The 26,860-nt window shown below is 35.6% G+C and overlaps 6 protein-coding genes across 7 annotated transcripts; 1 reads left to right on the forward strand and 5 right to left on the reverse strand.

Moving 5' to 3' along the window:
- Window positions 1-4,132: 4,132 nt before the first annotated feature.
- On the forward strand, window positions 4,133-4,525 carry LOC123223229 (josephin-like protein). Its single transcript, XM_044646356.1, has one exon. The coding sequence runs from the start codon at window positions 4,133-4,135 to the stop codon at window positions 4,523-4,525; it is 393 nt and encodes a 130-aa protein (XP_044502291.1).
- A 1,053-nt stretch (window positions 4,526-5,578) lies between these two features.
- LOC123221582 (putative tRNA (cytidine(32)/guanosine(34)-2'-O)-methyltransferase) lies at window positions 5,579-10,404 on the reverse strand. 2 transcript variants are annotated; one of them, XM_044644407.1, is made up of 12 exons: window positions 10,250-10,404; window positions 9,439-9,494; window positions 9,256-9,349; window positions 9,032-9,081; window positions 8,732-8,781; window positions 8,016-8,124; window positions 7,819-7,879; window positions 7,653-7,705; window positions 7,480-7,572; window positions 7,038-7,101; window positions 6,809-6,916; window positions 5,579-6,068 (listed from the first exon to the last, which is right to left on the reverse strand). In XM_044644407.1, exons 2-12 carry the CDS (start codon window positions 9,463-9,465, stop codon window positions 5,827-5,829), a joined length of 951 nt encoding a protein of 316 aa, XP_044500342.1. In that variant the 5' UTR covers window positions 9,466-9,494; window positions 10,250-10,404; the 3' UTR covers window positions 5,579-5,826. The 2 variants fall into 2 exon arrangements, with proteins under 2 accessions (XP_044500342.1, XP_044500351.1); XM_044644416.1 differs by having other exon boundaries at window positions 9,439-9,477; window positions 10,250-10,393.
- An 856-nt stretch (window positions 10,405-11,260) lies between these two features.
- On the reverse strand, window positions 11,261-14,605 carry LOC123221588 (26S proteasome non-ATPase regulatory subunit 7 homolog A-like). The gene is made up of 10 exons (XM_044644433.1): window positions 14,242-14,605; window positions 13,415-13,507; window positions 13,248-13,329; window positions 13,063-13,159; window positions 12,775-12,850; window positions 12,593-12,651; window positions 12,293-12,415; window positions 12,127-12,184; window positions 11,931-12,016; window positions 11,261-11,827 (listed from the first exon to the last, which is right to left on the reverse strand). Exons 1-10 carry the CDS (start codon window positions 14,426-14,428, stop codon window positions 11,756-11,758), a joined length of 933 nt encoding a protein of 310 aa, XP_044500368.1. The 5' UTR covers window positions 14,429-14,605; the 3' UTR covers window positions 11,261-11,755.
- Window positions 14,606-15,134: 529 nt separating this feature from the next.
- Window positions 15,135-17,512, reverse strand: LOC123221571 (protein NRT1/ PTR FAMILY 5.5). The gene is made up of 4 exons (XM_044644399.1): window positions 17,179-17,512; window positions 16,883-17,097; window positions 16,265-16,806; window positions 15,135-16,173 (listed from the first exon to the last, which is right to left on the reverse strand). The coding sequence occupies exons 1-4, from the start codon at window positions 17,204-17,206 to the stop codon at window positions 15,285-15,287; spliced, it is 1,674 nt and encodes a 557-aa protein (XP_044500334.1). The 5' UTR covers window positions 17,207-17,512; the 3' UTR covers window positions 15,135-15,284.
- A 1,413-nt stretch (window positions 17,513-18,925) lies between these two features.
- Window positions 18,926-20,597, reverse strand: LOC123192156 (protein ENDOPLASMIC RETICULUM-ARRESTED PEN3). Its single transcript, XM_044604600.1, has one exon. The coding sequence runs from the start codon at window positions 20,425-20,427 to the stop codon at window positions 19,021-19,023; it is 1,407 nt and encodes a 468-aa protein (XP_044460535.1). The 5' UTR covers window positions 20,428-20,597; the 3' UTR covers window positions 18,926-19,020.
- A 922-nt stretch (window positions 20,598-21,519) lies between these two features.
- LOC123212433 (glycerol-3-phosphate 2-O-acyltransferase 6-like) lies at window positions 21,520-24,865 on the reverse strand. Its single transcript, XM_044631574.1, has 2 exons — window positions 24,199-24,865; window positions 21,520-22,700 (listed from the first exon to the last, which is right to left on the reverse strand). Exons 1-2 carry the CDS (start codon window positions 24,820-24,822, stop codon window positions 21,828-21,830), a joined length of 1,497 nt encoding a protein of 498 aa, XP_044487509.1. The 5' UTR covers window positions 24,823-24,865; the 3' UTR covers window positions 21,520-21,827.
- Window positions 24,866-26,860: the final 1,995 nt, after the last annotated feature.

The following is a 26,860-nucleotide window of genomic DNA, read 5'->3' on the forward strand; positions in this document are numbered from 1 at the left end:
GAGAACAAAGAATATTCCACAGAATATACCTTTCTTCTATCTCTTCATGTTCAACTGCACAACGCTGCCAGGACTTTTCCCTTTCTTTGCCGATTTATTAATGCTCAAGCTAAGTCTAAGCAAGTGATGACGATTGGGCGGCGATTACTTGGAGTTCCTGAATTGCACATGATTCGTTTTGTTCGGTACGGCGATTCACTTTGACGTTGATTGTTTAGAGCAATGACTGTAACATCTAGGACAGGAATGTTCCATTTTTAAACCAGAATGAGTCTCTTGTCAAATTGGTAGTTATCCCTTATAATAATTTAACTTATTTTGACTGATTATGAGATTGTCCGAGAAAAATAAAAGAGATTATTAGAGATTAAATAATCAAATTAAATCGAACTCAAATTAAAATTATTTATGCTTAAATTCTATTATTAGAGATTCTATAATTTTAGTTATCGGATCAAACCATACATTGATTAATCTATTTAGAGAAATAATATGGTAAACGAGGACACTTCAAGTTTTTATCTGAAAATTTGCAGTGAGAAACGAGAATTATGGCTTCCGAAATCCTTGGATGGGAAAATGGAATTTACTCTATCTTTATTATCTTATCCAGAGTGATCCTCATCCAGCCTATCAAAGTTTTGGGTCCAAAACTGAGCCTATTTGTTAACCAAATTTGATGGGGTGGGTCCAATTTAGGCACGTGAAACATGATGAGACTGCCACATTGGGTCCATTACGCAAATATTGTCTTCGACATTATTAAATTCCAATGGCCATGGCTTTTCTGTTTGCTTGTCGCTAACCATAAGTTCATAATCTGAAAGTTCCATTCATAGCTGTCAGTAAGTTAACAAAAAAAAAAATGGTTGGTCTTAAGATTGTCTGATCGGACTGAGTAAGGGCGAAGTATGATCTACAAGATTATACTTCTTTAAATGCGATTAAAGTTAAATCACGTTCGATCTAATAAGATTTGGTCAAATCAAATTTTGCATGACATGATTTTGTTTGCCAAAATCACTCCATTTGTGGTGGTTAGAGTTGCAGTTTTACAAGTGAAATTTAAGCGAATCTCATTGATTTTACCTTAGTTACAATTTCAATCACGAAATTACATTTTTTTTAAAAATGTAATTCCATTTGAATCACACATGAAAAGATGTAATCCAGTTACATTTGGCTTGAATCACACCAACAAGATTGCACATTGGCTGGTGTGATTAAAGCCGAATCCAACTAGATCGCTACGAAACTGTTTTTAATGTTAAATAAAAAAATATATAAATTACTAGAGATATTTTGATAATTAATCTGTCCGGCATTTTGTTAAATCTCTTTCCGACAATATTTCCTTTAGGTGGAGGTCTTGTTGTTAAAGAGTAAAAACTTGTAGATTCCTGAACGGACCGCCATCTTCTATACAATAAATGCATGGATTGGAAAAAAGGGTTTCAATTGAATGAATAATCTAACACTGAAAAGTCTGGAGTGATGTATATTAATTTCTTAGATGAAAATTTTAAATCAAATTCCAATAATCTTAATTACGTGATATGGACCAATAGAAAAGATCGATTTCCAGCCATTTACACTCCTGTTGTCATTTTCTTACTCCAATTTCGTCAACATAATTTTAATTTGGCAACCGGATGAAGAGACTAAAGTCTTCGACATTTTACACAAAGGTCGCTAGCGAGATTGAATATAAATCGATGTTTTAAAATCTGGATCAGACCGGTCAATAGATCATATTTGATCGGGACTTTGGTGGTTAGCTTAATCCAAGTCAAAACATTGATATATATTTGAAAATGGTAGGTAGTTGGATTGACTATGAATCACTTATTTAAAATTAGGGTTGAATCGCTTTGTTAAATTGGTTTGATTGAGATTTGATACTTAATTTGACTCAAATCAATACTTAAATTATAATTAGTTATTAGACTGGATCCACTCACAGTTGAACTGGACAAATCACATTGGATAAATCTAGCCAAACCATCATGATTGTGTTAACATGACATAAACCATTGTTTTTTGGTAAAATTTTGCAATTGATAGGATTGGAATCTAAATGATTCGATAGTTAATCCAATCAAGGTCAATATTTAAACTACTATCAACTATTAGATTGAATCGACCTATGATTGAATTGGACAAATTATATTATATAAGTCCAATCAACCCATTATGGATGCGTTAGCATGACATAACCAAATTTTTGTGTAAAAATTCATAACTATCTAATACTCAAACCCAAACCCTTCCTATATTGTATAAGACTCAAATCAAGTCTATTTACTGAGGAATGTATATCGTATAGCATTAGATCATTATTTTATTTGATTGAATATTATTTTAATATTTATTTACTAGTATACCAATCGTACCACCCAAACCAACCCTTTCAATGGGTCAATGCATGATCCCGGTTTGAAAACATTGCTATGAACATCAATGGTTGAGACACACAAGCAAGGGGTATCCTTTAAGCTTTTGGTAGTCAAAAAAACAAATCCTGGCAAATAAGTAACGCTACAGGCCTCATATTCAAGTAGATTCCCTCTGTTTACTCATCAAGACATGGTCATCTCCCATTTCTAGCTCCAGAAGAGAATCAATAAAGCAAACAAAAGAAAGTAGTGGGCCCTCAACGCTCCCCAAAAGCATTGCTCTTATAAGGAAGAGTATCATCTTCTTGTCTATCTGTCTTCCCTCTTCCTTTTTCTCTTTTTTGGGATTGGATTTGAACCTAACTAGCTTGATTCTAGTTGTTAAACTTGAACTAAGGTAGTTCATCCAACGAGTCATCGCAAATGGTTGATGACTTTTTTTCTTTTTTTAAATTTCTTTTTCATTGATTCTTCTTATTTTTCATTTTTAATAAATTTTTTTCTTTTTTTCGACGTTTTTCAACAGTTTCTCCGATGATTTTATTATAAGTTCGAATTAAACTTTTTGTATTCTAGCAAAATTTGATCTGACTTCATTTGGACTCGACTTGAATCCACTTCTACCTCTTCTATTCTTTTTATTTCATTTTTACTACTTCAGTCAGCCTTAATTTCTCTTTTTTAAGGGCTCCACCACTCTTTTTTGACCAGCACCATTTTCCCAGGTTTAATTTCTGGTGTACCATATGTCTACAAAGCTGGTGAATAGGCCAGCTTTAGCTATGTATTCTCCAAGAAAATTCCCATATGTATCATATTTTCCTTCTCACTTTTGACTTTTCATGATACTAAGTTGGAATTTTGATTGTTAATTGAATCTTATATATTTTTTAGACTATAGCGAGCAATAATAAATTACGACCATCCAGAGAACTTTGGCATAGAAGATGATCATGGCTTTAAAACCCGGACTGGTCTATTCAACCGTTCTGACTAGGGTCCAATTTTTAGCATAACTTTTGTATGTAAAATTGTTTCTTTATTTATTTTGGAAAATTGAACAAAATTTCAATTATTGGGACTCGGCTATACATCACAAGTCAGTTTAACCACTGATCAGACTAATCAAATAAAAAAAAAAAACTTAAATTAATCATTTAATTGAATTAATGTTCGATTCAATTATAAAGTTAGATTATAATAATTAAGCTTTTGTAAACGTTGGGCTAAAAGACAGACCACGTGCATGGCTCATGCACTTATATGAATTAATTGAATGCTCCTCTTCTAGGAAGGGGTGAATTCGATTTTGATGCCTCTTGCGGTCAACTTTGTCTGAACAAGCATTAATATGTTCCCACAAATTTTTCCTCGTTTCAATAACCAAAACTTAATCCCTTTCTTTTTTATCTCTTTCTTCAGTCGCCCTTTTCTTTTTTCCTTTATTTTATAATATTCATATCTAATAGATTGTCTTTGTTCTGTTTTAGATTTATAATTTATTATGGTTTTATTTTTTATATTTAACAGTAAAAAAACTTACAAATAATATGAGATACTGTCTTTTGGAGGTAGAATTTGCGGGTGCTTCATATTTATTCATCAATAAATACTTCTTATAACCTTGTCAAACTGCATTTCTTCCCTTTCATATTCTGCCTCGCTCCCAAAATAAAAAGATCCATTTCTTCTTCTTCTTCTTCTTCTTCCCTTGGAGCCCTCTTGCAAGCTTAGAAATGTCGAGTAGAGCGAGTAAGCGTGTGAGTTTCAGCCCTGATGTCAACGATAAACCAACGGTCTTTCTCAAACAGGGAGGCAGTAAAAGATCAGCCGGAAAAAGGAGGAGAGTCATCATTGGAATTTTCGGTTTTAGAGTACCCAGAAGTTCAAGATTTTCACCTGGAAGCTTACTCAGGCGTCTGGGTGGTGAAGTAGCAAGAGCTCTCCGGTTTGTGTCCACCCGAAAGAGGTCTTCACGTAAAGTTTCTTCATCTACCTTGCAAAGATCAAGATCATTAGCAGACTCAATCGATTCTCATAGAGCTGAAGCTATAGAAGATTGCATCGAGTTCTTGAATACTTCTTCCTCCATGTCAAGATCAAACTCAGTTTCTGCAAGTTCATGCTAGAACTCCTGCAGTAGATGGATACTATGTAAAGGAGAAAGTACAAAGAGCCTGTAAGTTTCCAGCAGTAGCAATTAGTGACCATAGCTTCGCTGAAGCCACAGTTAAACAAGGTATTTTTTTGACTACTTTGACCCAATCGAATCAAACCCAATCAAGCTGAAGAACAAAAAGAGGATTGCACCAAGTTTGTAAATTCTTATTCCAGTTGTAGAGGTCAAATAGGTTAAAACATATATTTGCCAAAATTTTGCATGATAATTCATTTGATGACACCATGCTTAAAAGAGCTCAGGCCTCCACTTGTTCAGGCTTGATTCAATTTGAATTCATCCTTAGTTTCAAAGAAAAAGGGAAAAAATGTAAGAAAGGAACTAATGGTTGATTGATTGTAAAAATTTGTAGTTAGATATAGGGCAAGGATGATGCAATTATAGTACAAACTGTTAATTTTATCGCAGCTCTATCCATGCTTCATGCCATGGTCGGTAGTTGAATCCTAAATGATGATACTGAAAACAAAAGTAAAAATAATAATAAAGAAAGAAAAGCTGTTGGAAAAACTTCAAAAATTTACAATATTTTAACTGGCTCACACCTCACAGACACGGCCATTAAAGGAGGTGGGGCTGGGACTGCTCAGTTGTCGAACCTATCAATATAATATTCAAAGGAACCATGGCTACCAGGACCATAAATGAAAACTCAGTGACCATCTCCCTTGATTCCTGCTTGATTTTAATCAGACTTAAATTCATGCTCGGATTGAATGAGCAAAATTTAAACAAAGAATTGGACTCATTTTGCATTCATACATTTGAATTCAAATTAACTTAAATTGAATCTAAAGTTATGATATCTATTACCCGTGTGCAAAGATCTCAAACCGATTTTAAATAGACTTTTTTAAATTCAAACCGATCTCAAATTAAATCTTATTCAAGCTTGACGCTCATCAAATCTAAATTCTAATCATTTAAGTCTAATAGTACATCCCAAATTGCTTAAAATACATCAACACCCATAAGCGGATCACAATTCCTGTAACTCTACAAAGAATCAAAATGTATCCTGAATTTGATCAAATGCTAGATCCTTTCAAGCTTATCTTCTATACAAGGAATTAAATAAATATAAATTTAGTTATATGCTGACGATTTCGGGGACAAACAGACAATATGGGAAGCATAGATTTCAATCAGAATGATTTTGGTGTGTCCACTAAATAACTTGATTTATCGCAAATCTAACTGTTTCAAAATTTCCTGGGCCATAAATGAAAAAGCAAACAGTAAAAGGCATTATCAAGAATCCAAGGAAAGCTTCTCAAGCTCTCGGATACCTTGACTGGAAGCTTTTTTCATTTCAAGAGCTCTCTTGTAAGGAGGGGCAATTGGTGGTTGTACAGGATCCAAGCTCTGGTAGGTTCCTTCGGTGACTTTCGGCAGCGGATACGAACGGTCAGAGTCATAGCCACTAAGGTCCCCACAGGCCAAGAATGGGATGTACACCTTATTCGGCCCTTCCAACCACCCACTACTGCAATCTGCCATGTGATAAGGACAAGTATAAAACATTAAAGCCACATGAAAAAAGAAAATTCAAGAAGGTAGGCTTTGCAGATAACCGAACAATACATAATGAAAAGAGTAAGGTGCTTTCTCAGTATACAAAGTTTGACATTGAGAAAAGTACATGTTTACAATTAGGCAAGGATGTATCAATGATCATACAAGAATCAATAGAAGTTATTTGAGTGAAAATAAACTAAACTAAGGCCAAAATAAAATAAATGAAAATGCAAAATTGGCCAACTAGCAAACATATGGTTATTCATGCAGAGCAGCTCAAATTTTAACATTACAAAAGTCAATGCTCTCTATATACGCACTTTTATGACAACAATGCATTTCCACAGAACAAATTTAGCATATAACAAAATCAACATCACATCTACGAGATATCTAATTCTTAAATTAAACTTTCTTTTAGTTAATAAAGACTGTATGTATGGAAATCTTATTCTCCCCTGGAATTTAAATCTGAAGCAAGTTCCAAGTTCTTAGGCAATAAAGAAATGAATATCCTCTAGAAGAACATAATTTCAAACACAACATACAAGCTTGGGGACTTTCTTCTCATACTGAGATTGGATATTCATGTCTTATATCTACGCCCCAGCAGATATTATGTCAAAAATTAATTCTTAAACAATACATGCCCAAAATATGCCTATCGATAAATTACTTCAGAACCTGTATATAACAGGGCTCTACATACACTGACCTTGATCATCTCCTCCCCAGGGGCTCCCCACCTTTTCCAAAAGACGGTGCAGGTCTTTTGGGTTAAATCCTTCAGGAGGGGAATAATTTTCACAAACTGCAAATGCCTCTGCATGAAACCCAATACAGGTATAAGCTTTGAGTCCAAAAAATGGCATCATATCACTTTCTCCACACGGACTACCATATTAAAAACTGACAAAGAAATGATTACATTAGGGTTATATTACCTATGCTGGAATTGCGACTGCTTTTTGGTTTTGCAAAGGTCACAACAGGAAAAAACAATTTCAACTGCATTTGATGCCATCATGGTCATTTCAGAACTAATAAAGTTAAGCGAAATAAAATTACACCTAAAAACATATATATTCAAATCATTAGATTGCGTCAAATATACATTAGCTGAAAGCACAAGAGTTGTTTTTATTAATCAAGAACATAAAAACCAAGGATTCAAAAAGCAGAAACAATAATATGTGAAAAATATTTGATATGCACATAATGTTAGACTTAAGAAATGTAGTATCAAAGTTGATTCCAAGAGGATATGAAGTATGAAGAAATATCACTACACACTTATGGTAGAAACATTGAATTGGTGATGTAGAAAGTTGAAATAGAACAAGGACCAGCCTAAAATTGGAGTTTCAATAAGTGTATCATTTTCACCTGACAGTACAGGAGACTCGTATCTTTTCCACGAAAAATCTTTGAAATAAACTTACCACCTTCTTTAAGTACATGGGTAACAATTGTTAAACCCTGCATAAAAGGTGGGCCAGCCATATCAACCAATAATGAACTTCGACAAAAGTTCGAAATGTAAACCAATGTAGACTTACGGCTAGTATGAGTTGAGACTGAACATATTCATCCATGTCATGAAGGCCGGTTACTGCAAAATAACATCAAATACAACAAGCTTAGGAACATATGTAATGACCTGGAAAGCAGTAAATGGGGTGGTCCAGAAAAAAATGGTCACTACAAAAACATAAAGCCTTTTACCATCAGGAGCACCATCACACACAACCAAGTCAGCCTTGCAGCCATCGAAATGTCCGATAACCTGTAAAGAGAAACAGCATAATAATAATCTAGAGTAGCTAACATCATTTTGAACAAACATCACAGCAAAATGTTTCCATAGTTTCAACTGAAAGCAGTATCAAAAGAAAGAAGCAAAGAACAATAACAATCCTTACCACTTCAGCTGTTCGTGCATTAGTTATATCACCCTGCACTTGAATAACACCTTCAATTGGAGCCATGGGTTGTAAATCAATGGCCACAATGAGAGGAAGGTCATTGTCACTGAAATTACAGTAAATAAAGTTAAGTCTTGACAGGCAGGTAGTATGTATTTTGAAGAATATCTAATGTATGAATAGTTTTCTTAATAGTATAACATGCATAAAATTCTGCAACTTGTCAAAGTAACCATAATCCTAAGTAAAAAGAGTATAGCTGATATATTGAAACTTCATATCAAATGCTTATAATATATGCTTTTCCTGGAATCACTTGTATATTCCATTAGTGAAGATTCTCAAATAACGAATTGTGAAATGCACATCTCATCCTCAAGAATTTTTCATGACTAAACAGGATCTACCTCGAAAAGTTACAAAAAATCATCAAAATGGAGCTAGGTACAAGAATAAAGTGCATCTTTGAAAGGTATTTCAAAATGTCTTCAACTCAAAATTTTTTCAGAAATTCACAGACATGCATGACCTAGGAAAATATAGAAAAACCAAGACATGTTATTTGAAAAATCCATAACTGATTTAATTGAATTCCATAATGTGCATTTATTCAACCTCAACTTTGTATTAGGCAAAGAAGCAGTTAAAATAATCAATCTCGATATGAAACTTGCTCCCAAACCTGTAAAGGAAATTTCACAAGATGGAATTACCTTGAATCAGGCAACAACTTTGCTGGGAGATACAATTTACGACTCAAAACCTACACATGAGAAATGAACATGACCTAGTCAATCTCAAACAGCAAGACCAGAAGACATGCAATGTCTTTCATGACATACATTGATGGCTAAGGAGAAGCGATAGTAAATAAACCATGTTGATGTTGAATAATTTCAAATATAAAATTGTCAAAAGACAACTATTGTTAGATATGTATGTATGCATGCTCTTCCAAAGCTATATTTGAAGCAAGGAATTGCCAATGTGACAGTCATTTAAAAGAGTATTACCTGACTCCAGCTACCAGGGGCAGCACATAAATCTACCACACGTTTCACTCCTGCAAATCACATTTGTTTATTAACTGAAGATGAAAATTTTGCAATTCATTAACAAGGTTGAGTTCAGTAAATATAGATATTAAGAAATTTTGATATAATTTTCTCCATAGAGATAACAAAAAGGAATCAACTAGAATTAGATAGAGCACAGAGAGGATCTAGTATGAACATACCTTCAAATATATTGAATTCTTCATCTATCTGAAGTAGCTTAAAGGCACTTCTAGCCCGCCAACCTTCTTCTTTTGCTTTCCGATAATAGATATCCTACAAATCAACCAGTTTATCAGTAAAGATTTCAAATGAAAAATCCAGAAAAAAGTATGAAATCAAGTTTTACAGTAAAGAAAATCTACCCTCTTGTCCCTTGAAGCCTTGCCCATGTTTTAATCTCCCTGTTAAAAGAAAACTCCTGATTCGACAGTCAAATGCAAAACATGGCATGCTCTTAATTAACAAAACTAGAATAGACTGATTAATCAATATCAGGGCCAGTTGAAAATAACTGATCATTCATTCTAATTCAGTCAATTACTAACTAATTTACATTCATATCAACCAATTTATTCCCTGTTTGTAATACTTCCTATGATGGATGCTAGGGTGAAACTGAGCCTAGCCGGTTGGGCTCAAATCCACCACTTGGCATAAACGAACTCAAGCTGAAGCTGAAGCTTGGCAGCTCATCTCATTTGTTTCTCCAATGACACTGTTTATCCGGCCGGCAATAGCCCTCTAATGACACTGCACCAGCTCGAGCTGGGCATTACGAATTAGATCTGAGCTTCAGCCAGTCCGGGCTTGGCTTGGCTTGGCTTGGCTTGGCTTGGCTCGTATCCACCCTTTAATTTATTATTTGAATGCTCAATAAACTCCTCTCAGTCTTTTCTTCAAATAGCTTGTGTACATAATAACTACGCGTACATTTCACTGAATCGCCGTCTAACACTTCAGTAATAGGGCTTACAGGCAAAGATTAAACGTAAAAAGGGAATACCAAATCAAATACACATTAAAACCTAAATATTCAATTACCCTGAAAAAAAAAAGGTACACAATAATTTTTCTAAAGAGGTAGCTTGAGAGGGGAAAAATGAAAAGAAAGAATAGAAAATACATGATTTAATAAGAAATTCCGGGAGATTTCAGTTGTGTTCTAATACATACTTCTAAGAGTTGTTGTGTTCCCTCTTTGAAGCAGTAAAGTTCTTCCTCAGCAACAGAGAAGCCTCGCAATATAAGCGAAGACGGCGACGGTCGTATGGAGCCAGCTAGCTACAAATATGATCACTACTACTATTAAATGAAAAATAACCAAGGAAACAAAAGTTTGAATAAATAGCCACTTTCGCAATTCCGATAAACAACCACTAAACAGTAATTTGGATGAAATTACCATTTGAGCCAACAAACAATGTTTAAGTTTTCATACTCAGATATGGCCTTACCCCGGCCTTTTGGCCAGGGTTGAACCGAAACATTATTGATATAATATAAAATTAAAACATTGCTAGCATTAAACAATATTTGAACAAATAAAATTGTGGTTTGGTAACATAAACCGAGGCTTAGTATGATACATGTTGTTGTAAAAAAAAAAAAAAAAAAAGATAAAAAAAACATTATGACAATATTATCCATCCGATCAATTGCGAGTTGAGCTATATTAATTTAAAAATCAATCTGAACCAAACAAATCACTGTATCCCAATTGAATTGACCGTTCTAACTCAGGTTTTAAATCACTACCAGTAACCACAAAGACACATTCAAGATTTTGGCTACAGCAGAATCAATTGGACTTGGACAAGGCTATATAAGCATCTTCTGCGACAAAACTCATTATTGCTCATCTCCGTTGCCACTGCCACCGCCACGGCCACCAGCTCCAGCGTCTGTTCAAGAACGATAACATCATTGAAATTTAGGTGAACTTTCTGTATACCGTTTTATTGTTTTTATTTTAAATTTTTGTAATACTTTTGAGAATTGAAATAAGATGTATGATTCATGAGTACCATCCATCTACTCGGGGGTCAATTCAAATAAAGCTAAATCCAAATAAAAACCAGGGTGAACTCAACTTAAATCCAAAATGACCAACTTCAACTCAAACTTAATTACTTTGAATTAGTGAATAATAATAGGTGAGATAAGAACTGAAAGGAAGAATAAGAGTGACCGACAAGACAAGTTCCAACATCAATATCTATTCCAAACAAGCTCAACGGACTAATCATTCCAGAACTCAAATTCGGCTTATTTAAGCCAAACACGGAGTCAAACCCAATTCAAATCCGCACCTACATCTACTGGCTGCAGGATATTGGCAGCAATTAATTTCATTTTGAATCAAGTCTCACATTCAAGATTTAAAAAAAAAAAAAAAAAGATGATACAGAAGTTTACACCTCCAAAATTACAGAAATATCAAAATGTATCTGGAATCTAATCTAAAATGGCTAATCAAAATGATCCAAAAAAAAATGTCCAACATCACATGAAAAGGCATGAGGTTCGAGGCCAGTGATCTCTGGTCATACTATGAAGAACACAAAATTGTCATAATTGAAATGCCTCATAATACAACTGGCCTCACTCTCCTTCCTCCAACCCTTCCAAACGTTTGAGTTCTGTCATGGCTGAAACCAAAATGCCCAAAAACCTAGTTATTTAGCTTCCACTGGCAGCTGGGACTGCTGCTGGCTTGGCATCCTCGGCCTTCTCATGTTCTTTGTTCAGCATCTGAAAAACCAGTTTGCATATCAGAAAACAATCCTACTCATGAATATGGTCATTAGTCATGATATTATCAGGGAAACTATCAGCATGAAGAAAAAAATCTGACCTTGTTATTGATCAAGTTGTGCAGAGCAATGACACTGCGGATGAGTGACGATAGATATATGACCAACATCATATCATTTGTTTTTACTGCACAAGGGGGAAAATATATGTCCATTATCAACGGCTGACAGATCTACCAGTTTAAATAGCAAGAAACCAAGCATTCCTTATATATATATATTTTTTGCTAGAATTACCTGCAAAGGCCTTAATTAATTCATTAACATTGAGGTTGGGTAGCAGGTTGAACACATCCTACAATTTCGACATACAATAAAGCATGATAAACTTATCAAATAAAAAAAGAATCATTTAGAGTTGAAGATAAAAGTGGATACTAGAGATATATAAATAAAAGTCCACCTGTAAATGGTAAAGTATCTCGTGATTCAATGGAAGCTTCTCATCAATAACAAGATCAAGGTAACCACGGATCTCTCTTAGTCGTGCATCCAGACCTTTAAGGGCTGTAAGTTTTCCAGTAACCTGTACAGGACAAAGATTATTTTATTCCCTGTTTTCTTTGAAAATACCTCCAACATCTATAAATGATGGCTCATATTATCGAGTTCAATTTGAGTTTGACAAAAAGAGATGGCTGAAACTCAACATAAGAAACTTCAGGGGATAAAAAAATAAAAAGAAGATTGATAATATAGGAACCTCAGTTGCTAGAGTACTGATGGTGGTATCCTTCACATCCCTCAGCAAGTGTTCCACTCCTGTTGACAGGTGATATTAGAACATTATTGTTGCAGAAAATTAAAAAATAAATCAATCACAGAACCAACTTGCATTTTGTCATAATGGCAAAATGTAATGAGGTTTTTCATCTAGGGGCATACCAATTTCCTCAACTTCATGAGCTGCAATTTCTGAAGGCACATGTACAAAAACCTTTTGGCTTTTCTGAGTAGCATTCTGTAAGATGATAAAGGTATCAGTATAGTTGCTCAAATGAGAGAAAATCAAGGTGGCTTGTTCGGCAAAAACAACAGTATAAATATTCTGCAAATCTTCTTTTTTAACATCATAAAAACGATTATCAACAGTTAAGATGAGCACATTCAGTCACTTTATGTATCTGAACATATATTAACAGCAATCAGGATAAATTAATAGTATGGTTCTACCTCTTTAACCTCTTCAACATCATAGTAGGCCTTGGTGGGTATTCCCAGCTCCTTTGGTTGGACATCAATAATAACCAATACAGGATTTGGAACATAGCTACAACATCCAATACAGGATGAGAAAGACAATATGCTCCACTGGCAAAAAAAGGAATTGATAAACAAATATAAATATATAAACTCACTTGTGGAATAATTGGTGAATATCAAGATCATTCTCCCGTAGCTTTGGGCCTGTACTATACCACCCTACAACATGCTCTTTGGCTGAAACAAATATAATAATTTTTTACATGCTGTTAAGTAAAAAATTCCAAGAAAAAATTTGAGATGAAGTTATAAAAAAGATTACCATTAATTCTTTTGAACATTGAAAACATGGATTCATGGTAGTTGTGGTCAAGAAACCATATGCTAGGGTCCTTGTCATCTTCCTCAAAAGGCACTGAAATTAACAAATTCCACCATTCAGACACATCAATATATATTTATCTCACAGCATAGGAGAAAAAACGTCAGTTACAAACTATTCATGGGTATTCGCAAAGGTTTGTTAATAACACTGAGACAACAGCAAACCAGACTACCTCAACAAGACGTACAGACAAAAGGGAAGTTAAAGATTATGAGTGAGATTATGTGCACTGACATTGAGTACTAAATTTTGCACTGACCATGACGTAGCACCGTGTGATCAGGCGTTAAATTATCCATAATTCAAAATCACCCAATCACATAATGACAAGTTATCGTTAATATACAAATAATTACTCCCTGTTAGTGCACATAGTTTTATTGAAAGATTATATACACTAAAGGTCCATAGCCAGTCCCAGATAGACAGATAATAGTGGCAGAAACACTGGTTCACAGGTTCACATAAGGGAGGACCATCAACATCTCAAAGCGTTTATTATATGAGAAACACTCCTGAGATTTACAAACAGAACTTGTGTGCCCGGGTAAAGGAATGAACTTTTTTACAGAATCTCCCATCACATAATACAGTTTAAGTTTAGCAGAAAAAAGATATATCCTAATTGCCAAAACGTATCACATACGAAGGAATAGCCCAAAATAAAAAACCCTAAATTCAAAATCCCTAAAATCAACTACATTTTGTGAGCAATTAGACCCTAAAATGGATAGATCTATATTGAAATAGAAAAAAGAAGTGACCTGCATAGCTGTTTGAGATATCGACGGTGCCTTTGAAGGAACTACCGAGGAGGACGCCGACGACACGCTTGCGGGTGTCCTTGGCAACACGGTTATAGTTGTCCACTATACTCAGTAACACCAGTGGATGTACGATCACTTTCTCAATTGGTCTCGTTGATATTTGCTGTGTCTTTATCACGTCCATCTTCTTCAGCACCCTCTCAGCCTCTTTTAACCCTTGTTTCGCACAGTTTCTTTCAGTTTCGAGCTTCTTATTGGGGTCTCACTGTGTCTGTTGTACTTTGCGGACTTGGTTGAGCAAGGCGCCACGTAGACCCGGAATTAAAAACGCTGATTAAAGTAACGCTTCTAGTCAAGGAGACCTTTTGAAGTCGATGGCTAAAATAGTGACATTTTGGTGGCCTTAAGACGGGCCGGCCCAAATCAGAATCCAAACCAAAGATTCAGAGTTAAATTGGCTTTCAATGGTGTATTTGAGTTGAATTAAATTAGAAAAAAGACTAATTTAAACTTAACTTGAATTTTAAATGATTTATTTGAAATCAAATTCAATTTCTTTAAATTATCAAAAATAAAATAAAAAATTCGAATTCAGGAAAATAATAAAAAAAATGCATATTTTAATCTCACAAATTAAGATCTTTAGTTTACAGGAAATTATTAATACAGAGACATAAAAGTCATGCACAATATCAGAGACAAAGAGGATTACTCAACTCTCATTTAAACTTTAAAAATAAGTGATTATGAGAATACGATTAATTAGTTGGTTTCTTTTAAGTTTTTTATAATATACTTGTATGTGAGTTTTATATCAGTTTAGACTTTTTATTCTCAACAACTAACTTTCGAAATATGATTCTTTTAAATTTTATATTATTTTCACTATATGATTCTTCCAAAGTTTGTATGCTATTTAGATTATATTAAGATTTTGAATTCTGAGATTGCAGTCTTATTTGCAACCCATTAGCTTAAACAAAATGGTTAACAAATTGCAAATGAAATTGTACGTCACATTGTGTTGCATAATTCATCACTCAGCAACAACAGCATCTGGCATTATCGTCAAAAGGTTCACCAGCCTCTTCAAATTCAGGCGCTTCCAGTTCTCGATCGGCATCTTTATAAGCATACCATATTGCCACAACAATAAACACAGCAAGATTGACTGCAGTCATGGCTGCCAATGTCCAGTAGTACTTATCCAGACGACTCTTGTTAAGAGTATCCTGAAACCAATTCAACCTACCTCCCCGTTCACTGATTATCCCCACAACATAAACAGAAAGCACACTACCCATATTGCCTAATCCAAAAATACCAAGAGCAATATGAGCCATGTAATTGCACATTGTTGCAGGAAACTGATCCACCAGAAAGGAAGCAACACTGGTTTGAGAGACTCCATCAAACCCTCCTAGAAGTACAAATTGTGGAAGCAACCAAAACATGGTCATGGGGATTTTATCATCAGGCTTGTCAATCAGGCCATGGCTCCTAATGACATCCAGCCTTCGAATCTCCACTTTCGCAGCAGTTATTAAGCACAATATCCCAATAACCATTGATATAGCAATTCCAACAGCGGGAGCATACCGTCTGCCTCCGAATTCGCCTAACAAGTTTGCGAACTTGACATATAAGTTAGCCAAGTGTATTTTGGCCATGTCATAGAACAACAAGAGTATTGTAATTGGGACAGTCAAACGACCAACTTTGTGATTCAAGTGGTCTGCTTGTGCAAGAAAGTCAGTGAAACCAACAGAAGATACAACTCCCAATAAAATAAAGGTCAAGCTTATTGGAATGATTCGTAAAAGGGATTTTGTTTCCTCCACTTCTGTCACTCTGCAAAGTCTCCATCCGTTTCTTTCTTGTCCTACCAGAGTTTGATCTGGTAATATAATTGCAGCCTTGTCTAGGCACCTGCAGAAAAGGGAAATTGCATTGTCTTACAAAGAGTTCACTCTTTTTTTCTTCCAAATGAAGCAATTGAGAATTGAAGTTGCGTTCAAACCTGAGGCCACGAGTATGCGGCACCGTGTATGATTCCTGATCCTGGTCTTTCTCATAGAGCTCGGTGGCATCCCTCGGGCATGTATGGAAAATTTTGGAAGCAGAGGCCACAAAGACCCTGAAGACAGACGTGAAAGAACTCCCTTGTGGTCTAACATATCTATAAGAACATGTCCCAGTCAAGAAAATCAGTGTTGCTACCACAGTACAAATTGCTGGAATCCCAAACCTGATTGACCAAGGGTGTATCAAAGGAATTGCAATTGCTCCAATTATAGGCACTAGGATCACTCCGAAGAAGCTCAGGAAAAACATCACGAATGTGCCTTGGCTAATATTTTGTTGCCCTGATACTGTAATTTGCTCTGCCATGAACCCTCCTAGTGAGGTCAAGTGACCTGACATTCCTAAGGCTGTAAGAGCTAAAGCTGTATAAAAGAGAACTTTCTGTCCCTCGCCAATGCATTCAGGCTTGTATTCACTGCAGGTGCCCATTGCCTTAGCCAATACAGGTGGTGTTGACATTGCCAAAAAGCTCAAACCCTGATGAAATATAAATTGTGAGACATTTTTGACAGCATAGTTAACAAATCAATGCGAAAGTTGAGGAGGAACTTACAGCGCTAAAAGCAAAACTGGAAAGCAAGAGCATCCAGTAGTTGCCAATAATGGTGTCAATAAGAAATTGTATGGCCATTGGCATCATGAGGACAACGCCCCAAAAGAAATTAACAATGGAAGCTGCGTGGGTGAAACCAATATTCCAGACGTTTGTCAAGTATGTCATCATCATCCATATAGCGAACGCAGCAAGATTATCAGCCCACATGAGAACTGCCAAGATTGTAAAAGACAACAAGAAGTTCAGAAAGAAGGTAAACTAGAGAAATTTGAATTAGGATTTTAGATTGTCACCTGTGATTTTTACAATTGCGGATAACATTATCAAGTGATTGCAGCACTTCAAAGAAAAAAGAACAAAGAGCTTGCCAAATCAAGTGCAAAAAGTTCAATATGTAAAGAGAAGAAACCAGTAGTGATTGGAGAAGATTTGGAGCTTTTCACCAAATTTATAAAGTAGTTTCCTCCAGTAATGTCAACACACTTCAATGGTTGAAATTATGACCTGCCATTCTCAAGCTGTTTCAAGGAAAGTTCTGCATTTTCCCACTTCCCCATTGTCAACTCCTCTTGTGGTGGGAGAAGCCCTACGAATATATAGGTTTTGTGTTGGACACTTCCATGTTTTCTGAATCAAGTTGCAGTTTCTTGGGAATAAATTTCTGGCAGGAAGCGTGTTTTTTGAGGAAACTTTAAAGCAGCCATCATCGTTATTTTGTGATTAGGGACATTGACTTTGAAAATCATCATCATTGTATTAGAGGTACAATCTCCGCGTATAGTTTTGACTGCTACTATAGAAGAGAAGAATTTTTTGGAGATTATGAATTCATATTTCCTTGAAGTGAAGGTGCAATTTATCAAAGATTCGAGTATGCATTTAAACGTGGACTCACAAATGTACAGAGGAGTAAGCCGGGAAAATCCTGAAAGAAAACAAGAGGAGCCTTAATGAGATTCAATGAAACAGGGGAAAGAAAACAAAACAACCAGCTGCTGCAGGTTCGAATTGAGCCAACTTTGAATTTGAGCCAACTTGACTTCAATTTGGCTTGAGGAAGTCAAGCTCAAGCCTAACCTTGAGTTTAATAAGTTCCCCTAAAATTAATCTCAAGTTAGGCAAGATTTGGTATTGCAAATAGTCAAAATAACATTATTAATTGTGTGCATTGGTCACAATCTCATTTTAGTTGTTTTGATTGAACTCTTCCAAGCTTGGGCTCAATAGTAGAACACTCCTAAGGTTTGTTTTGAACTTGATTGAGTTGAACTAACAATTAAATTCAAGGCAATTTTGTTGAAAAGCAACCCAAGTTGGGTGATGGGCACTTAAAGTCAAAAGGCAAGCACGGTTTTTTGAATCAAAAATAAGATAAATCAGTCCCCCAACTCTCACAAATCGTGCAATGTTTTCATACCAATCTGATCAAAGGTTTAATCTTGGATAATTTTCGATTTAATCAACCAGATTGGGAAATTAGCATAGTTGATATACGTATTTATGATATATATGTATACATATTCAAACAAATTTATGGTCAATGGTATGGTGCATTCTCTCCCAATTAAATGCAATTGCTATGACGCGTGTTTCCCATTAATTTCAATCTTGTTTTTTATGTCAATCGATCTATTCGACCGACAGTTGAATCTTAATCCACTGCAGTTTGTTCTTCCACCCAAATTGGACTGGACTGGACTAGCCACCGAATTCTCTTTTGGTTAAATGAATATTAGAAAAAATGTGCAATCACTTTGTAGTACATTACTTGCCTTACAACTGTTGGGACTCGGTTTTCCTATCATTACAATTTTCTTTTTAAAAAATCATGCTAACCAAGTCCATCAGTGATTATTGAACTGACCCTCGCCTGCTCGTCTGATTGTGATCACATAGCTTAAACATAAACGCTTTAACCAAATTGATCACCGGATCTCGATAAAATCGACTAATCCAATCTCAAAACCTTACTATTGTGTGCTCTCATGCATATACCATATTCCATCTCCACGTTTCCAAGTAAAATTCATAAGGAACAAAAAAAAAAAAGGGCTTCTCTCTTAATCTACATTCAAGCATGGTCATGAACGTTACAAAAAATACAGTCTCTCATCGAGACCCCATTGACAATTTTATCACAGAACTGAAACCAGACCAGAAAAATATGAACTTTCCCAAACTTCTATCCCTTCAACATCTTGTCTACTGACAAACAATCTATTCCCACCACCTTCAATTCTTCTTATCACTCCTCTCTCTGAATCCTCCACTTTGTCCACAAAATTCCTTTTATACAATCCTCTTTCTTCCTCTTCAACCCTGGACCAGACCTCCAAGCCCCCTTCACTTCCCACGAACACTTGCTTTTGATAACAATGTATCGTCGTATTTCCACCGTACCAGTTCCCTGCCTCGCTGAAATTTCTTATATTATGACTTCTGTCTTTCATATATACCCACGGATCATCCCCTAAATTACGCAAATCAGCCATCCCCAGATCGCCGGATTTCGAGCATATTTTGAACAGACACAATTTGTCCAGGTCCACGTCCACGTCGGCGAATGAGTCTCCGAATCTACTGCTTCGGCCCGAACCAGGCTCGTTCGTTTCCCATACCACCTCTCCCGAACGTGGGTCCCACATTCTTATGTATCCGGAATAACCGAATGCCCCGCTGGTGACTGAGCTTGCTAGGATGAGGCCGGTTGCCGGGATCCACGTCAGCTTTCCGGGAACGGTGGTTTTTGACGAGTTTCCGGATTGTCTTCCGAGCTCGGATGAAATCTGGAGCGTTGATTTGTCAATCGTTACGACGGAGTTCTCTTTGTGTTGGCACACGAAAGACGCCAGGATGGAATTGGGGGAGTCTGAAATGGCGACGACTCGTGCTCTGTAGATCCTCGGATCGGACGAGTCCGTCCAGTGAGTGGACGCCACGTGGCGAGCGCCTGAGACGTCGTAGAAGTTTATACCGGCGGAGGAATCAGAACCGACGGCGGCCACGTCAGGCCAAACGCGTCGTATTGATGTTATGTCTTCTAGGTGGGTACGTATGGTGCTGGAGTGAGATAAGTTCCAATCGTAGACGGATATCTGACCTCCATGACCGATCCAAAGGGATCCGTCATCGGCCGCCGCTGTGAAGGCAGAAGGTAGGGCTTCGGCTGCGGGACAGACGGTGCAAACGACGGACGCGTCGATGCCTTGAAACGGAGGAGGAGACATCGCCGATCTTAGCTGCGACTCAATGCCGTAGTAGAGAGCCTCATCAACCAGTTCTTGTTTAGAAAATCGGCTCGCAGTTGAGGGGAAGCGCTTCGAACGAAGGAGAGATAAGAGCACAGAGAATACATCTGGGTCCCTGTCAATGAAAATCGGGTTCGGGTCCTGAGTCGGGCGGTTTGACAGAGCGTACAAAAGTGAATCTGGACCTCCTGATTGGATCGTTGAGATGGTTGTTTCGAAGAGTTTGCCACCGACGTTGAGCTTGATACGGTTGTTATGGGGCTCAGGGGTATTACTGGAATTTACTACAGCCATGGAAAGCAGATGGTGGAGCTCATGAATTGGATTTGGATAAATGGCAAGGTTTCAGACAGACGAGGAGGAGCTACCTCCCACAGGGGAAAGGAACTGTAGATTAGGATTAAATGACTTTAATACCCCCAACAAATTTTTTTAAGACTTATGATGTGGAAGTTGGATAATATTAAGAAGTGAAAGCGTTAGATTTAAAGTTGAGCGGCTGAAAGGAAACGAAAATCAGAATCTGAACAAAATTAGGCCCAACTCTGACAGAAAACAGTGCCAGGATGGATTTGGGCCTCCACCTGTTTGGAGAACTGGATCCAATTTCCGTCACTTTTGCAAGTTACTTTTAGAATTAAATTCGAATCGAAATTTAAGGTGGTTTAAATTTGATTTGACTTTTATCTGATCAGTTTAAACATATTATCAAAAATTATTAACGAAATAAATGATATCACTAGTACGATGAATAGGTTGTATCAAGCTGTATTCAACATGACCTATCATATTGGGCTATGGCGTGCTCTAGATCCCTCAAACTGTACCTTTATGAGGCGGTTTGCAAGTTGGGTTTATTAGTAATTATCTTTTAAATTAATTATTTATTTAATATGAGTTTTTGTGAAATAAACATTTTAATTATTTTTCTTAAGTTAACAGTTCTCACGATTGTAGTTACAAAGTCCCGGAATGGGTGTTCCATTGCAATATTTATGTACCAAATTATTATTTGAAGCATCCATTCCTATCCTTGGAACAAATTTTCCTACCTGTAGTTCTAATACTTCTACTCTAAGCTTTATATGTTAATTGAATTTTTTTTGCTTTAGAATTCGAGTTATTCAATTCTACATCACGTATATGCAACTTTATTTCTCAAACTAAAAACAACGATTCATATATCTCACTCAAAATGTCGTTATCATATAATGATAAATAGTTTTATTAGAAAAAATTTGAATCATCCTCGAACTAAATTATTAAAATGAAAGCTTTCGCTCGAGTTAAGGTTAATACTCTACCAGGGTTGAAAACATTGAATGAAATGGGAATGTAATTGTGGCATACTATCTTAACAATGGGTATAATAAATTGGACATTAACTAAAATTTATAATAAGCTTTAAGCTTGTTTGGTGTATATATTAATATTACCAGCATGTGTAAAATCTCCACAGGCCACATGTATGTCAGTTCTTCGCACCCACAATCTCCATTAGAGTCATCAGCTTGAAAAAGTATTCTTAAGAAGCCAGACATAGTGTAGTTTGATATAATGGCTTCTGTACAAAACGAGGTAAAAATATTTGTATACAATAAGCTTGCACTTCATCTGCATAATTACCATCACAATCAGTAATTTTTATTGTTTTCAAACATATAAAAACCAACGGAAATTTACTCATAACTTTTTTAAGCCTTTTCCTTCTTTGGAGGAACTCGGCCATCTGTACCGGCGAGTATGGCGTACTTGTCCTTCCTTGTCAAATTGGTGCACTCGAATCCTAAAGTCCCGGCGAGAACCCTTTGAATGTAATTAGCAACTTCAATGGCTGATTTCCCACCTTTGCAGGTGAGCTCTGGAGGCAGCTGATTCAAGAAAGTGATCTCGTAAGTAGGCATTGGATTCATGAACACAAAGTAAGGATCTAACAATTTATGCCCACGAACGGTCGTTCCATGAAACACACTTTGTTTTGTGTTAACGGCGACGGGCACAATTCTGTCAGTCAGCTCGGCAAAAAGGGCACTGAATCTTAACAGGAACGGCTCTCTGCAAGTAGTCCCCTCTGGACAAATCACCAAGTCACCTTCTTCAAGCAGACTCTTGATATGAGCCGCATCTTTGTCTCTTTCTCTTGATAATGCAACTGCTTTAATGGGTGAAATGATCTCGGTGAACTTACTTATACTGTACGTGACACAGCTGATTTTCCTTCCCAGTGCAACGGCCGTGACCACAGGGTCCAAAACCGTGCGATGGTTACAGACAAAGAGAACCCCGCCTCGGCCGGCCTTGGGAGGGGGCGGAGGAGTTCCTTTAACGACGACTTTGATTCCCAGGAGCTTGTAATTGTAATATGCAATACGTTCAGGCAAAGGGATGTTGAGATAGACTCTCAGAATTGACAATATGATGCCGATGGGCATCCAGAGGAAGGTCAAGAGAGCGATTACAGGCGTAGGTCTTTGTACAAATCGACCCTCGTGAAATATCACAGGACTTAGCAGCTTGTTTCTTGGCAGTGGCTCACATTTTGTCGCCCCGGGCACCATGAATGCTTCCTGCAGTTGTTCAGTAATGGGGTTCAATTTATGAGAATGAGAGAGTTGGAAATGAAGAAGGTTTGGTGGGTCATGGAGGTTGTTGGCCTCCAGGCAAGACGAAATAAATGTCTTTATGATCCATAAAGTAATGCTTGCGACAATTCATGTATAAATTAAGCAGGGAAACTGAAAGGTCATGAAAAATTGGCACAAAATAGAAGCCAGGACTGATCTTTTTAATTAGGCCAAACGACTTATTCCTACCAAGGTATGTTGTTTTCTCAAATTTTTTCTTATTAATTTTGAAAATTTTATTTACCCACCCATAAACAGTTAAATCTATTAGTTTTAAGGGTAAAATCATCATTTTATATTTAATATTAAAAATAAATTTAAATTTGATTTCATTTTTTCTCCTAAACTTTAAAAACTAACAATTTTTCTCAAACCCAAATTTTTAAAAACATCATTTTCTCCTTTAGGGTTTCCAATTTTTCAGATTGAATTTCCAATAATGAAGAGAGTTCTCCGACGATTTATAGGCAACGTCTTTTCCTCTTCGACACATTCTTCTTTCGACCATCCTCTTTCTGATGATGTTGTACAACATCGGAAGGAAGAAGTTCTAGAGAAGAAGAGACATTGCCTAGAAATCGTCGGAGAAGCCTCTTTGTCGCTAAAAAATTGAATATAAAAATCCTAAAGAGAAAAATATTATTTTTAAAAATTTAGGTTAGGAGAAACTGTTTCAATTAATTTTACTCATACATGAGTAAATAAATGAGATTTTAGGGGTGGGTGGTGGTTGTGGTTTGTTTCTGTTGGGGAGGAGGAGAGGACCTTTTAATTAATGGACAACTAAAGTTTCTTGAGGAGACAGAGAGCCATGTTCATGTTTTTTCTCGGAAAAAAAAAAAAATAATTGCCATGAAGGCCCCCACCAACCCTACAATAAATACAGAATTTGATGCTTGCCAGCGCTTTGGGGAAGGTATGGAAGTATCTACTGCTTTTTAATGAAAAAAACAAAACTCCTAAAATTTTTTATTGAAGAGATTAAATTTTTAAAATTTAAAGTATCAACTAATCACATTTATTAAAAAACAAAATAAAATAAACCATTTTGATTATATTTATTCATTTGCTTCCATAAAAAATAATGAAATTTTAGTTCATTTATATAAAAATATGAAAATTCAGTTTTTTTAATAAAAAATATGAAAGTTTAGACTTTTTAATTGCATAAACAAAATCTGGTACTAAATGGAGCTAAGAAACAGGTCATCTAGAAAATTAAAAGAGTAATATTATATGTACTTAGTTTTAAATATTTAATTAAATACTCACATTATATATCAATAGTATGAGTTTATATTTAATTCAAAATAAATTAATTATATAATAATATATCTCCTAACTGCCTAGTTATCGAATGGATACTAAAAACGTGTGCAAATAGTTATATTGAAGTTAAGACAGAATTAGAGAAGGAAAAGTTGCAGATTTGATAATTAACCTTGCATAATGACATGAAATCATGGTCAGTTTCTCTGTCTCCCAGGCCTAAATCTGGCAAGTTGGTGCCCAATTCCTTTAAGACGGCTTCTCTTTTGTGATCTCCCACAAGAACTCCAGGACTCTTGGCGAACCCAGTAGCTCTACCGGATTTCGAAACCCGTAATTCTGTCCCTATAACTTTATCTGCCCCCACAAAGGCCCTGGCAAATGGCTCCACCATGATCCTCGGATTGGCGGTGATTATGTAACGCTTTCCAAATGAGTTGAACACTTTCCAAGTTTGAGGATGAACATCTTCAGCATAAAACTTGGGAAGAACAGACCTGGAAACAAGCTCAATGTCTCCAATTTTCAACCCCGCAAAGGCAATGAAAATAAACATATTGATGGCTGCCGATTCAGATAAGAACAAATAGATGAAATAAAAAAATGGAACTGACGCTAGAAGTATTAATGCTCTTAACATGCTTCCAGCTTCAAGAGCAACAAGAAAGAAATAAGGAAAGGCGCTTCTTGACACAAGAAGGGTGCCATCTAGATCTGCAGCCACAGTCTGGTTAGACCTTCCCTCGGTGCTGCATTTGGAGATTGGCTCAAAATGGCGAAGAGCTCCCATGACCATGTTAGGGAAGTTAAGTTTCTGAGAGAAACACAGATGAAGTCGAGCTTTATAAACAATATTGTATGGTGGATTTACGATAGGGAAGACTTTTGTTTTTTTTTTTTCTTTTAAATATTTTGACGTATGAATTAGGGCAGTTGTGAAGAGGGTCCAAGTAGTTGGAAGTCGATAGCAACACCTACAATTCATTCAATTAGCCTACTTTTTAGTTTACGGACGCCGGCCAGCCAAGCTAGCCATTATGAGATTACTGTCTTGGTTATTAGATCCAAAACCTCGTTAATTCAATATCCTGACATGTTTATGTTTATTATATATGATGAGTGTTCAATCGGCACATAGCCCACCAATTAAAAGGGAGGTATTGTTTATTTTAGACTTTGTTAAATAATAGATTTGTACTTACCAAAGACTCCCCGTTCAAGTTTGATGCGAAATTTTTTTAAATCAATACAACTTCTTGACATTTATGTTAACTCTCAACTCTGGTTTGAAATGAAATTTTGCACGTCAATAATGGGTTTATATTAATTCAAGACTTTTAACTCTTGTTCAAAGTACAATTTTTGGCATCAATATATATAGCCGTCAACATTTATATTGTTTAAGGCACTTAACTTTTGTTGGATATGAAATTTTTGACATTAATACAATCCCAATCAAAGGGTTCAGGGAGGCTCAACTTTTTGATGTAGAACTTTTAACATTAACACAACCCCCAATTGAGAAGCTTGGGGAGACCGTTTGACATTATCCCAACAAACATGATCATCATTAATGTTGACTCGATCTTTTTTTTTTATAAGTAATTAATTAAAGAGTTTCATAAATGTGATAGAGACTCAAATTTAGAATTTCTGTTTAAAAGTTTTAATGTTTTACCAATTTTGTTAACCTATTTTTTTTAACTTCAAAATTTTGATGAAATCTAGTGTATTATTACTTATATGGTTGCTTAAAATTATAAAGTATTATATGCTTTGAACTTTATTGTTCTTACAATTTTATATTTAAAAGACGTCTTGTGAGATAGCCGGAGACAATAAGTTTTCATTTTTTAAAGAAAAATACACCATCAAGTCATCAACCATATCAAAATTTTAGTATCAATTATTGATTGCTAGCTACAGGATTGGATTTGAACTGAGTTGAGCTCACACTCGGCTTAATTTATATTAATTGAGTTCAAGCTTGAGCTCAGACTTATTAAGCTTGCTATAAATAAGTTTGAGCTCGACTCGTTTCAAGCTTGACCTCGAGCTTTAACTAACTTCTTATAAAAATGATGTCGTTTTAATACATATTAGTCAAAATGACATTATTTTATATCAAAATTTTTAACTCAAGAGCTTAACGAGCAACTCAAGCGTGAGCTCGAAGTTACAGACTTGAGCTTGAGCTCGTTTGATGTTAGCTCATTTTGGGATCGTTCGAATCCAATTCAAGCTCGATTCAATCAAACCTTAACTAGCTATATTTAATAATTGGTACATAATATGTTCTATAATTGCTAAAACCCATAATGTATTTCTTCTATTTTCGAACTAATCACCAATATTTAGAAATAAGGCACAATTACAGCATACTAAATTTTGATTAAATACAAATAAGCTATGTATTATTCCTAAATATCTATGTCTAACAAATCAGCCAGCTGATTAATTTCACCTTCAATCTTTGTCCACTATAAGCAGAAGTCTTCTTGCTTCAGTATTTTTGACAAATCATACACTCAATGTAACAAGAAAATAATCTACTGATGAAATCTTTATATAATTAATTAACTTAATTAGTAAACAGATCAACAAATTGATCCACCATTAATGATAACATTAGGAAATATACTTTATAGTAAAAAACTTGTTAAGTGATATATTCATTTAATGCACAATTACAGCTAAATTCAATTAGGAAAAAACATTTTCAAAAGCCTATGTACATTTATAATGAAAGCCAATTCGAATATTAATAATTGTGTGTTATCAAATAATTGAATGATTTTAAATTAAAAATAAAATAATATTTAATTATATGACCA

Source organism: Mangifera indica, chromosome 1 (assembly GCF_011075055.1).
Source record: "Mangifera indica cultivar Alphonso chromosome 1, CATAS_Mindica_2.1, whole genome shotgun sequence".
In the NCBI taxonomy this organism is placed as follows: domain Eukaryota; kingdom Viridiplantae; phylum Streptophyta; class Magnoliopsida; order Sapindales; family Anacardiaceae; genus Mangifera; species Mangifera indica.